Raw genomic sequence first — 13,989 nt, 5'->3', positions numbered from 1 at the left:
TTCAACTTGTGTTTTTATTTTACAAATTGTTTTTATTTTGTGCCAAAAATCTGTACCTTTTTAGATTTTAGTACAGCAACTCAAAACTGTAATTATAAAGACAATAGTTTTTTTTATCGGTTACTTAAAAACCAAATATCATCACATTTGAGAAATTATACATGTCTAGGGAAATCAAGTACTTCTAGAATATTTATCAACATATTTCGTCTCCCAATGGTCACTGCAGACGCCAGCAAGTTCCGTGCTTCAGTAAATTCAAGGTTTTGCACCAAAAGTCAAGAAATAGTACACAATGTTTGATGTAGCTCTTTCAGAAGCCGGTGCCCAGGTGGTGCTAACGACGTCAAGTGATCAAAATTATCCTCCAGAAAATATGCTTGATGGGTAAGTAATTGAAGTAAGCTTACCATTCATGCCATTTAAGGTTCGTTCATACTACCACCGGCACCGCATTTGCGATGCGTTGCTTTGCGATGCCGATATATCGATTACTTTTGCCGCAACTCAACGCAACTCGTCGCATTTCCAGGTTAAAATGTATTTAACATTATTGCGATATCGCAATGCAGTAGATGCGGTGTGACAACGCACCGCATCGCAAAAGGCAACGCATCGGCCATCGCAAATGCGGTGGTAGTATGAACGAACCTTTAGAGTTCAATTTAATAATTCATGCAAATTGCAATGCATGTATTGTATAATTTACTACATAGAGTTAATTTTATTACTTCCGTGGTCTGGGTACATTGTACGCCCTGGTGAATTGCGATCGCGTAGAAGTGACAAGGTCTGGTCGCCTACTACGCGCCGCGCCAAATTCGCGCGCGATTTTATTTTAAAACGCGCGGCAGCTTTAAAGACACATATTATAACATTTGCTGAGGAGCCGCCCTCACTGATTTTGTTAATTTAATTTTTTTCACGATTATATTGTACTATATTAAACGAATATACCCTGAAAAAATCTAGACTCTAGGTGCTGTAGTTTTGTCAAAATCCGAGATTTTGAATAAAACGCCGGAATCAGCGTTTTATTATTACGATGGAATTATTAGTCGAACGCATACACAATGTTCATAACACACAGTACGTACACGGCGTGCGCGACGGTGATCTACACAACAAAGGGCCGTACCATAACATGACCGAAGGAGTAGTACGTATTGGCGACATATGCGCTGGTAGTAAATTCCAATTTTCTTTGCTCTGCCGTAGTTGTTCGGCTCAAAAATAAAAGAGGATATATCTGACAGTAAAAACTAACATTTTATGGCAAAGAAATGCTAATTTGTTGAACCAATCTTTGTTTTACTTATTGAAAATATTATTGTGAAACAATACCGTACTCATTTTTAATACAGTATTGTATGTTTTAGTCATTAAAATTATACTTTTCATGTTTTTGTGTTGATTTTTTCCCAGCAACACAGAGACTTTCTGGACATCAACAGGGATGTTTCCTCAAGAGTTCATCATTAGTTTCAAAGCTCTCATGAATATGAATAGCATCAAAATGCACTGTTATCAAGGTAAATTAAGAGGCTTTCTTAGCTTCCTCATAATATTTAATGACATGGCCAAGTAAAATAAATAACATAACGTCCCCACCACCCTCACCACTTTTTTGAGATTTTCAAATATTTTTATTATTTTTCCTATTACATTGTAGCTCCTTTAAGGCCTCTGATATGAATGTTTGCACAGTAATTTTTGAAGGACATGAGAACACATCAGACATATTAAATTACATTCTGAATGTGAAGAATGTCCTTCTGATATCAAATAATTTAAATTTTTTGAAATTGGCAATATAATACTAAGTACTCGCACTCCAGCTCCGTTCTGAATCTCACAGAAAATATTCTAAACAGCGGTTCACGTTCCCAGAAAAATAATTATTTTCTGCTACCCTGTATCTCAATTTACTCTTTTCTAAATAAGGCTTCTCAATCTGAAGATAATCACACCAAGACATTCTTTAAATGTTGTGAAGCTTAAAATGATGTTTTGATACATGTTCCTCCCTTTGATTCTTTCCAGTTAAAGGCTTGTGTATAGAGCGTAGTGTGCAACAGGACCCTGTGGACTTTGAGTTATTAGATGAAAAGCAACTAACACCATCAGATGCTTCATTACAACTAGAGGAATTTTCGGTAAGTTCTTCCCTGTTAAGTGTTATCGAGTAATGCTGGTTTCATACTTTCTTGCCGCTTTGCCACTCTGACAACGATTTTGCTTCTCGTATCAGAAATGACCAGTGGCAAGCCGATATTATCGATCATTCCGCCGCTTTGGAGATCGATAGGAGTTGAATTCAAGTCAACTTGTGAGTGGCACCGCTCTGATGTAACTACATGGTATTCATCAAATAGAATTTGATAACTGATTATTAACCTAACTATATTCAAGTGTTGCAATTCCGACTGGCACACAACCCAACTTGAAACAAAAAAGCAAGGGAATGTGCAGGCGCAGTATGCAAACTCACAAAATGATTGTTTGCTGCAAGAGGTAACCTGTAGCGAGCAATCGTTCCCCGTTGTGTTTTTTATGTTCATGTACAGGATGCGCAGCCCCATTTATCTACTTATTTATGATTGCTATTACCTTCAGCTTTGTAATTTTGGTGGATGCAGTTTAAAGTATTCAGTTTCTCTACACTTCCTTCACAGCTATATGTTTGTGGAAATTTAACAATGTGTTATTTGATTGACTTCGACTTACAAATTTGAAAAGTTCAGTATACTAGGTAACGCTTTTTATTAATTTGTTTTGTTTTTCCTTTCAGTTTGATTCCACAACAGCTCATCATCTGCGATTCACCATCAAGTCTGGATTTGACCACTTTGTGTCTGTACACAGAATACATGTTGATGGAAGGGCTGTCAATGAATGACAAGGACTCACTGTATTTTTTAGAGACTGATGCAATAGATTTGTACTACTTGTATATAAATTTTATTTTATGTATTGTAATGACAAGGGCGTGTACCATTTCAGGTATATTGCTGATTGATAGTGATCGATCATTGATGGTGAATAGTGATGCATGCTGGGAAGGAAAAGGGCTCAAATTTGTGACCTCAGGTGATAAATTCTATAGCTTTTGAGCCCTTTTCATTCTCAGCATGCATCATGTTTGCCCATCAATCACTATACCATTTAGCAAATTACTTCAGCGGTGTTTGTCTGCTCTGTCTGATTATCGCGTAAAAAGAACTTGGGTCATGCGTTGCTAATTCAATTAGCCAACCTGAAGCACACTTGCGTATGCGCCATAAACTGCGCCAAATTGGCAGACCGCTAAAGTTCTCTGCTGAATACTATAGCAGTGATCATCAATGTACATTATGCCTTGTTCAATGTCAGCAGTGGTGGATGTATTACATGTGATGTAGGTAGTACAAGCTCCCAGGAAGACAGCTGAATGTACAGAATTGGAGAATATACAGTACATTGGTATTATATATTCATGTACAGTCAGATGATTTCTATAATACGTATGTCAGACATTGGTCAGGTGAGATCCAGGTGCACCACAAGGATGTTGACCAATTCGATGGATAATAATAACTAATCAATTTAAACTTGAGTTTCATCATAGACCATCGAATACATGTCGGCCTGTGGTTTAATGTTCAACTAATTCAATATACATGTATTGTCTTTTCCAAGCTGTACTGCATCTAACAGAAAGTCCAACACAATTTGAGCTAATCTTTGTTTTAAACGCTTTCTGTTCATACGATCTGAAACCCACCAGCCTCAGTCACATAGGGGTCTTTCTGTTATTATTCCTTAGTTTTTAGTGAAACTTGCATTTCTGCATCTGGGACTCCCAAGATTATGTGACAACCTTAGTTGGACCCCGTAAGTTTTTTTAACTTAGTCTTAGTGTTAACGCTAGCTGTCAGTAAAGTGGAATCTTAAACACAAAATTGTTGGGGCCTCAGATTTTAACTTGTGTTAACAGGAATGTGTGCTATTACTGTTGGGTCATCAAAAATTCAAAATACAGTGGAAACTCTTTAAATACGAAATTTGTGGGGCCACAAAAGTTAGCTTGTCTTATCAGGATTTTGTCTTATCCATCACATATTACATATGGATTCAGTGCCAGGGACCTGAAAATCAAGCTTGTCTTATCAGGTTTTTTGTATTATCAGAGCTTGTATTAACGAGTTTCCACTGTATATCTTGTTTTTGGTGTATCCAAAAACATTTTGCATTCGCGTTAAAACAGGTTCTGTGTTTAACCATGGAAGTACTACATGCAGTACATGGTTTAACCAGTTTCCTAGTACTTCAATGGTATAAATGATGAAAATAATTGTGCAGCACATATTTTCAACCTTTTTATGGGGCAGACATGCCACACAATTATTGAAATTGATTCAAAATTGAGGGCTAAGTAGCAGATTGTCATTTTGAAATGCTTTTCAGTTTGGGAAATGAGATTGAGAAATGGAATACCTTTGCTTCAGTAAAGGTCAAGATGTAACTTTATGAGCTTTTGTATTTTGTCAAAGTACATTGTAATAAATGTCTGCACTGTTTTAGAAACCCAATGCAAGTTGACTAACACGTAAAATTTGCACCAAATAAGTAGAATGTTTTAGGTACTTACTCGTCAACACCTCAAGGCCCCCCAGAATAGTATGCTTCAGAGGTGCACACACATTAGTATTTATAATAGCACATTTTGCCTCAGAGAAATTGGCCAAATTAACTCAAACGATAACTATAATGCAAGCTTCAGTTTGGCTTCATAAATGTGTAAATCATGAAAACCACATATCTTCATACATATTTTACATATAAGTACAGTGTGACAACTACTCCTGATTCCAGAAAATTACAGCACTGAATATTTTGGTTTAAGACTGCCAAATGAAACATAGCTGAATCAAATCCTTTATTTAGTTCTAACTGGCAATGAAATCAATTATTAAAACTAATGCTAATTTTTAACAATTACTCAAAGATTTTGAGTTGTGCCAAGTCTTAGGCTTTTGAGCTTTGTGGCCACATAAGAAAACATGCAAAATTGCATTTTTTGGGTCCATTTCCCCTCCAATTGCAAGAATAATACAAGTTGACTTTTAATGCTACTTTAGAAGCAATTAAAGGATTAGGATTTAGCTATGTTTGATAAGACAAAACAAACAAGATAATATTTTTTAAATTCCAAAATATTATTAGCACTGTATTTTTCTAGAATCAGTAGTAAAGTGCTGCAATTACAGGTTTACAAAGTGCAAACCACAATGTATAAGACTTAATTTAATGATTTGTTTTGTATCCATGTCAAGTTGTTATGTGGATATAGTTAGGAGTATGCTTGTCTTCACATCCATTCATTCAGAGAAATGAAACAATAAATCAGATGATTGTGTTACGGTACTTGTTTTATTCAAGGAGTAATCATTTTGGGGGCAATTTTGGACATGTATGCGCCATTAACAACTACTTAAAGGGCATTTGTGACCCGTACAGCGCGAATAGACGTAAATGTCCTCAATTGTATTCTGAGTTACAGTGTAAAATGGGCATGAAGGTCATATTCATAGGTATTTCAATTTGGTGCTACGTGTATCTCATTAAATGAGGTACACGTAGCACCAAATTGAAATACCTATGAATAATAACCTTCATGCCCATTTTACACTGTAACTCAGAATACAATTGAGGACATTTACGCTCATTCGCGGCTGTACGGTCACATTTCGTGATCCGCACAGCATCATCCCCAAAAAAAGTTGATGATATTTATACCACTGGAAACCTCTGGCTACAAAATGTTTATGTACAAAAGAATTCTTGCAGATTAATTTAGCAAAAATATCGTGAAATTTTACGTTCTGGTACACCAGAACGTAATTATAACACACTGTCTATGAGATGGAGAAGAGTAATTACACATAATCATGCATAACTCACAAAATCGGAATCAACTGAAATTTTGGGGATAAGATTTTCTGTGGATATCTGCTGGAAAATGTCATAAAAAGAGGATGCTAGGATCACAAAATACTCCTTTAATGTAATATAAACTGCTATTATCTAAGTGATCGGATATGGCTCTCTGGGCCCCATCAGATTTCAATAGCACTAAAATCATTTTGATTGAAACAGTTTACAAACAAAGTGCTAAATGATTGATATTCTGAAGAAATCATCAGATTGCATTACTACAGCATCAGTTTGTAACATGCTTAATTAAAGCCATATTGTAACATTTGCTAAAGTTTATTAGGCTTATGTATGGCGGAAAATATTTTGTTAACTGCATGTGTCAATAAAGTCCCTACTCTCGCCACGTAAATTCACAATATCGATAATGCGCCAGTCACGCTTTTACATAACGCACAACTAAGCGTAAGCATTTGCGGCTTGCGCCCAACTGCGTGCATGCCATTCTATATCAATACATGCTGAGTCTTATTTTCTCCGCCTGCTCTTACATGTATAAGCCTAACAAACTAGAATGCCCTTAATGGGTTTTTTCTTCAGATTTTTACATATAAACATGTATTACTTTAGTAAGCTACATGTAACATACTCTGCAAAAATCAAGGCTTTTAGTGCTGTGGTTGTGACAAAATCCCAGATTTTGAATGAAACGACAGAGTACATTGTTTAATTATTGATCAAAATAGTTGAACACATACACAATGTTCACAACAATTTCTGTACATGGTGTGCGGGAAGTTCATATAACACTTGAGTCATGATTGACCGAGTGACATGCAACGGTGATATATAAGCACTGGTATTAAATAGCGATTCACTTTGTTTTGCCTCATCTGTTTGGGTCAAAACTTGGGGCATATCTGACAGTGAAAATTAACATTTTATGGAAAAGAAATACAATTCCATTTCTTATGGAAATGTTACAATATGGCTTCAATGTTTGATTTATTAAAACACATAAAACCCTACTGAATGATTAATTGCAAGTCTATGTGAAACCTGTGATATGTGCCATAAACCACTCTATACCATAGTGCCAAGAGTGGAAAATTTAACAGAAGACATTCATACTTCAAGCCATCATTGTCATTAGATAAAACACCAAGTTTAGATTCTGCAATTATTGAAAAAGTCACTTCATTGGTTCAGCTTCTCTTCCTTCCCATTCTTTGTAATTGATATCATAGTCCTCCATTGCTTTGTTCAAATACCACCATCTACCATGAAATCCAACGTCCAGTATTCTCTCTTGAAAATTCCTCCATTTCACTTTCAGATGATCACACTGTGCATCATACATGGCAACATCCTTGTCATAATTGTCCCACCACATAACTGAGCCGACTAGAAGGTTCATACGCCGTAACACTCCCTCATTTCTTAATACTGTAACCCTTCGTATAAAAGCCTCAGAGTCTGGATTTCTTACTGCATCACTTAGTAAAACCAAATCATTTGATGCATCCAGGAGTGATTTGTCAAAGTTGTTCTCATCAGGGTTTTTACTCCATGCATATGTTGCACATGTAAGTGTGGTGATATAGACTGTTGCACGTAATGGATAGTTCTTGGCATCAATGAAAATATCTTTTACAGCATTTTTGTAGTCTACACCGAGTCCATGCACGTAATTGCCTGCAAAGTGCAAACATGAAAAAAAAGGAAAACGTATGTAGTGCATATTAAAGGTATAGAGATGCATTATATATGTTGCCCAAGTTCATTTAAAACTCTCGTCAAGAGTATTTTGTAGGAAAAACAACAAAGGGTCATATATACCCCGGGGTATAGCATTTTGTAAAATGCATGGCCACAGTGCAGAGTCTTAGCCAGAAATCAGAAACCACCCGTCCAAACAGACACCAAAATTTGACCCTCAAATATAAAACAACTTGTCTATACCCATGGAAGGGTCATTGGGGTCAATTATGTCCTGATTTGGCCATTACATGTCACTCTGAATTAGTCTCAAGTTCATATAACCTTAAAATCATCTGTTTTAGAGCTATCACATCTGTAAAATCCATTAAATCCACCCGTCTAAAATTAGATTAGCCCGTCTTAAAGACGGGTAGACGCATGGCTGGCTAAGACCTTGCCACAGTGGTTCCCAGCCCAGGGGCAGTGGCATGGCTTAGCTTGGGGCTATGGTGCAGGACTGGCAGCCAGGGCAAGGAATCCAAGGATACAAAATGGTGCTCCAAACTTGTAAAAAAATATTTTTTGCCAAATTTCGGCAACATATTTTAAAATATCAGTACACACAAATAATATCTTGAATTGTTGCCCTTAAATTTTTAACCAGATGTGATTAGGCGCCCCTAAGGCGGCAATTTGGGCGCCCCAGACATTGCCCAGGTCATGGGTCCCGATTTAAGATAAATAAGCGATTCACAATTACTACTGTGCATGCACTAAAATCCTTGCTTGGCACATTGAGGACTTGCTACAGTATTTCAATACGGGTGAACTTTGCATGTTTTAAAAACATTTTCTACCCCCGAGGTGTTTTTCATATTTTTGGGTCTTGATGTCTTCTGTACACTTGCATTAGACAAGGAAAGTATTGATGAGCTAGCTAGACACTGCTAGAGTGAAACAGGAATGTAAAATCATGGGGAATCCCTTTCAGGCACGGTTCATCACACGCATCGTCAATGGAGGAGGTTCAGTTGTCATCTCTCAAACAGACCCGGATGTTAATGCGCAGTTCATGCAGTCTGACTTAGTACAGGAAACCTATACCGTACATGTAGTAATAGTTGCTCTGCACAAAGGTACAGGAGGATCTGTATACAAAAATCTGGTGCAATGCAATTTCGTGATTTCAATTCCAGTTTGCTAGTGTGTTTACCTCGGAAAATTCTGATGAACTACCTGATCTTGGACTGAGAAAGTCCTTATGAAGAGATCTTGCCTCTGGTCATCGACAACAATGGGGTGGTAAAGCGACTCAAAAATCTGAATGCATCTAAGACCCAAGGGCAAGGCCCCGATGAAATACCGCCATGGTTTTTGAAAATGACTGCTGACAGCATCTCACCGTTTCTCACAGACATTTATCAGACTTCTATTAACACCGGGCAATTCCCAACTATGTGGAAAGAAGCAAATGTCACGCCAGTTTTTAAAAAAGGGAAGAAAACTGATGTTTTCAACTACAGAACAGCGTCTTTGACGGTTGTGATCTGCACAGTTTTGGAGCACATAGTTGCCAGTCATGTGATGAAGCATGCTGAGATCAACTCCATCTTGAATAATAATCAGCATGGTTTCAGACAGAGACGATCCACTGAGATGCAGCTTGTCTTTTAACCGTGAATGGTATCGCAAAGGAGCTGGACCAGGGTAACGTCGTCGATGCAGCAGTGCTTGACTTCACCAAAGCGTTTGACAGGGTACCACACCGAAGACTTGTCCATAAACTCCGCTTCTATGGGATGTCAGGACAGATAGCTGACTGGGTGAAAGACTTCTTGACAGGAAGAACACAGCGGGTCATCATTGATGGAGTGGCATCTGATCCAGCCAAAGTGATGTCTGGAGTACCCCAGGGACAGGGTATATCCAGGCTGGACACATCACACTACCGTGTGATGTGTCCAGTTCGTCGCCGAACTTGCATATAACATGGAGAGCTTAGCATAACGGCCTGCCTATTTACGCTTCCTGAAAACACTCTTGCACATAACATACAAAACCACAAATTCACTAACTTCAACTTGCACTACCGACACCATGAAAAATATTTTAATTATTACCGATCCTTCAGAATACTTGCAAATATTGGCAGTTTCATAAAATCCTGCTGCTGAAAATCGTAAATTCCACAATCTTCTGTCAGATCCAGGTCAGTAATCACAGGTGGGCGAATCTACCAGCGTGACAAGACCAGAGATAGAAAAAGGATGAGAGGCCACGCCGTACAAATAGCTAGCCTGATTGGCAAGCGTCGCCGCTGGCCAGATCTTCTACGGTGCGTGTATGATGAGTAGAGACCATAGAGCCCTATATAGGGCTCTGTGGAAGAAACAGTTCCTAATTTTGAAGCCATGGATAATATATTCATTTATACGAGAACCATATTTTTGTACCAATCACAGAACAGAATTTCACTTACTCACAGCTGTCAATCATTCTTGTGAAACGTAAGCTCCGCCTAGTATCAAGGTCTTCTTCTGCGCATTGGTTGTGCGCATTAACTAGCCTCCAGCACAAATCCTGTGCAACACGATCAGGTTGGATGGGCGGTTTACGCCTGGTTTACACAACAGGAACTGCGATGCATCCTAAACTGGATCGTTTCCGTGTATTCGCATTGCATGGTGGGTAATCGCCTGCCAATTTGCGTAGCTCTACGTTCACAACAGTTTAAAATCAACACAGGTAAATCCATATAAAAATTAACATGGACACAAAATTGACATAGCTTATGTAATTCAAATAATAAAATAATAAAATGTAATATTATCATGATAGATGCACGTTTTATTAAAACTTGAAAAGATTATTAAGTCCAATAATTTGTTTGTGTTAGTTTGCACGAGTCACAAAATGGCGACCCATCACGCATTTTCTGCATGTGCCGACATTAGTAACTCATAGTGACTGTCCTCAAACTAAGCGCCAGTGTGTCTCAGGCCTGATAACGACCCCAGGTAATTTTATGCAGAAAGTTTTCTTGCGAACAGCTGCAGGTGACAATTAAACAATGAACACGGCTTGTTTATGTACATGCGTGGGGAGGCTTGTACGTCAGTTGGCGTGTTTTGGACATGTTCCGCGTAAAAAGTGTCGTTTTCTTCATGAATGATACCAGCGATGACCAGTTTTTGTGGGCTATTTGATTTACAGGTATGTCGGTTCGTCATAGGGTAGAAATGATAGCTGTACAATTTGTATAACATACAGTTTAACATAGGCCTAAACATTTATGGGCACAAATCGACCTTCCGTATTATGCACAAGTATGTGGAAGTGGCAGGCATAGGGACAGGGTACAGTGTTTGGGCCAATAGGTTTCTTATTCTACATTAACGATCTGCCAGCGAAGCTGTCTGCGGAAGTTTGATTGTTTGCAGATGATTGTCTGCTGTATGCTCCGGTTAATAATGGTAAATAAATCCTCCATCCTTCCAGAAGATCTTCATACACTGGAAGAGTAGCAGAACGCCTGGTTAATGTCTTTCAATCCAAAGAAATGTGTTACCATGACCATTGGGATGAGAAACCCCCCACAACACAGCTACAACTTCTGTGGATAGACACTTGAGAGTGACAACTACACATCCATACCCCCGGGTCCATACCTCGGTGTTGCCTTCAACAACACTTTGACCTGGGGAGATCACATCTTGGAAACCTGTAAGAAAGTGCAACGTGTCTTGAGTGGCCCTTGTTAGAATACACCACCTCTGCATGGGACACAAAGATTCAAACAAACTCCAACAGACTAGAAAGAGTGCAAAAGCAAGCTGCCATATTTTGCAAGAGGGAGTACAGCAGGAAAGAGGGTGCAATGACCAGGATTCTCACAGAACTGGAATGGAAGTCTTTGCAGACTAGGCGTCAAATCCAACGTTAACGTAACATCATGTTCTACTTGATCAACCATGGCCTGGTATATAGATTCATCATACCACATCAAGCACCAGACTAGGGCAACGAGAGGGCACAAACAAAAATTCACTCAGCTCAGATTAGGTACAAAACCAGACGATACGGGGACACCTTCTTTCCAGCAACCATACCTAAATGGAATAGTTTACCAGAAAAAGTTGTTGAGGCACCAACACTTGCCAGTTTTAAGAAAGCGATTCAGCTCCAGATAAATTAATTTTGTAGCCGTGTCCATCCACTTAGCAGCAAGAAGTTACAGATCCCCAGTTTTTCAATCTAGCGCTATTGCAGACATACATGTACTTTGTACTTACTACAGTATTTATCATATGCTGCATTTGTACAACTCAGACTCACCAAACTACTACTCCGGACCCCCTACTGTTTAATTTTCTGCAAGTTCGGGGGTCCACTGGAGTGTTAAGTTCTAGCGCTGGCCCTGTCCGTACGATTTTTTTTTGTACATCATAAATAAATAAATTTTTAACTAAGTATACCGGTGGCGCTGGCGCATTACCGGTACCCGCGTATAATACCGTATATAGTTATAATTTTGAAATTTGATTTGTAAAAAAAAATTCCATATTTCATATTAAAATCTAATGCTCATAATAAAGCAAAACTCACTGACTCACTGAAAAAATAGAAAGATTTTCTGAGAAATCCACTGGTTATATCATATGATGTACAAAAAAAATCGCCCGACCTAGCTAATATTATGAAAAAGGTGCAGAATTTTGATGGAAACAATATCGGACTAGTACTAGCCCTAGAACTCTGGCCATAGTATCCGTTTTTACTTCCACTAGGGCCAGAGGCACTTACATTGAAAAAATTGTTGGAGATGGTTGAATGCAACAGAACAAATAAATGATGAAAATTGACCTTTTCATTGTGTTCGTGGGTCACCGCAAGAGCTGTAAAATTCCATTTGAAAAAACATATTTTTCATATTTATGCACACTTTTCCTACCTATTTAAATGAACCTCAATATTGACCATCATATTGTACCCATTTGTGTTACCTTCAATTCGACGATCCCTGTTGATTTGCCGTGAAAACGCTTGCATTTACTTGGAGGGAATTGTTCGGTTCTTGCGTTATTTACATCATTGGCATCATTTGACCTCTTGACCTGATGCGAAATCTTCCCTATAATTGAAGACCGAATTGAAAAGACTAGTTTGCGTGTATGACGTCCTGTCAACCAGACCAAAAATGCCGTACTCGCGCAGGTCAGTAACCAATCACGTCGGCGCCTTTGCCCTGACGTCAGACGCAAACTAGTCTTTTTAATTCGGTTTTCAATTATACCGCATCTGACCTCGCCACATCTCGGGTCGTCATGTCCATTTTACTTGTGGGGTGGATAAATGACGGAGTAGTGGACTAGGAATAGTAAATTAACATGAAACGTAAAACACCTGTACAAAACGAGAATAACTCACGCATGTCCGACCGGCCGGCCGCCCGTTGGAATAAAAAATACATGCTGGATTGTCTTGGAACTCCAAATGCTTTAGTTACAAACAGAGATTGCGCTAGTAAAAAATGCATTTCAGCCCCTGCCAAAGTTCATTTTCGGACTCCCCCGTAAAGTAAAATAGTCCAGATTATCGTAACCTTTGACATTGCCAATATCACACAAATGTCGTCTATTTCATACCGTAAAGAAGTATGAGCAAGTTTCTGAAGAATATTGGTAAGTTTAAAGGCCAGATATCAGGCTAACGAATATGATCTGCATATATAGAAAGATCCGATCGTTGTCCGAACGTCAAAATTTGATAAATGTCAATGGTACAATTCCAAGCACGTGAAAGTCGTGAGGTCATTTCTCAACACAATACCTGTCAGAGGATAATTTACATAGGCACAAAAGACCGTGTTCAACGTAGCGTTACTCAGCCAAACATGGCAGAGTAGGTCCCGGATGGTCGTACATGTTCCTATCTCCACAACGTTATACCTTTCCAACAAGGAAAGAGATACAAAAGGCGAACGTCTAACTAGTACCAGTCTGAATTAATTAAAATTCCATAAAACAATATAAATGGGCTATCAATGAAACAACTGAAAAACAGGAAAACTTGACTTTTTTGTTTTTCTACTTACCGGCTTTTGCGAATGCTCCAGTTTTCAACCGATCTGGGAGCTTTTGAGTGATTTTTGCTAGACTTACTGCCTCGCGAATTCTTCTAATGGAGGCTGCCATCTTGAAGTACGCCCTCAGTCAATTTAGGCTCTTCAACAGTCTCGATATCCACACGTGAAATTAGTATTGTGTAGAGATGGACGCTTTGACATGGTGGGTAGAGTTGGTTAAAGAGCTGTCAAAATACCGCGGGAAATCTTTCACACGGTAAACACATGTAAACATTGTATATTCTCAG

The 13,989-nt window shown here is 38.5% G+C and overlaps 2 protein-coding genes across 2 annotated transcripts; one reads left to right on the top strand and one right to left on the bottom strand.

Moving 5' to 3' along the window:
• Positions 1-182: 182 nt before the first annotated feature.
• On the top strand, positions 183-3,043 carry LOC140148295 (intraflagellar transport protein 25 homolog). The gene is made up of 4 exons (XM_072170196.1): positions 183-387; positions 1,426-1,532; positions 2,044-2,156; positions 2,792-3,043. The coding sequence occupies exons 1-4, from the start codon at positions 296-298 to the stop codon at positions 2,897-2,899; spliced, it is 420 nt and encodes a 139-aa protein (XP_072026297.1). The 5' UTR covers positions 183-295; the 3' UTR covers positions 2,900-3,043.
• A 3,886-nt stretch (positions 3,044-6,929) lies between these two features.
• LOC140148284 (mitochondrial import inner membrane translocase subunit Tim29-like) lies at positions 6,930-13,837 on the bottom strand. Its single transcript, XM_072170184.1, has 2 exons — positions 13,712-13,837; positions 6,930-7,611 (listed from the first exon to the last, which is right to left on the bottom strand). Exons 1-2 carry the CDS (start codon positions 13,809-13,811, stop codon positions 7,109-7,111), a joined length of 603 nt encoding a protein of 200 aa, XP_072026285.1. The 5' UTR covers positions 13,812-13,837; the 3' UTR covers positions 6,930-7,108.
• Between the last annotated feature and the right edge of the window lie 152 nt (positions 13,838-13,989).

This window comes from Amphiura filiformis, chromosome 1, assembly GCF_039555335.1.
Source record: "Amphiura filiformis chromosome 1, Afil_fr2py, whole genome shotgun sequence".
Lineage (NCBI taxonomy): Eukaryota > Metazoa > Echinodermata > Ophiuroidea > Amphilepidida > Amphiuridae > Amphiura > Amphiura filiformis.
This window is presented reverse-complemented; position numbering and strand designations above follow the sequence as displayed.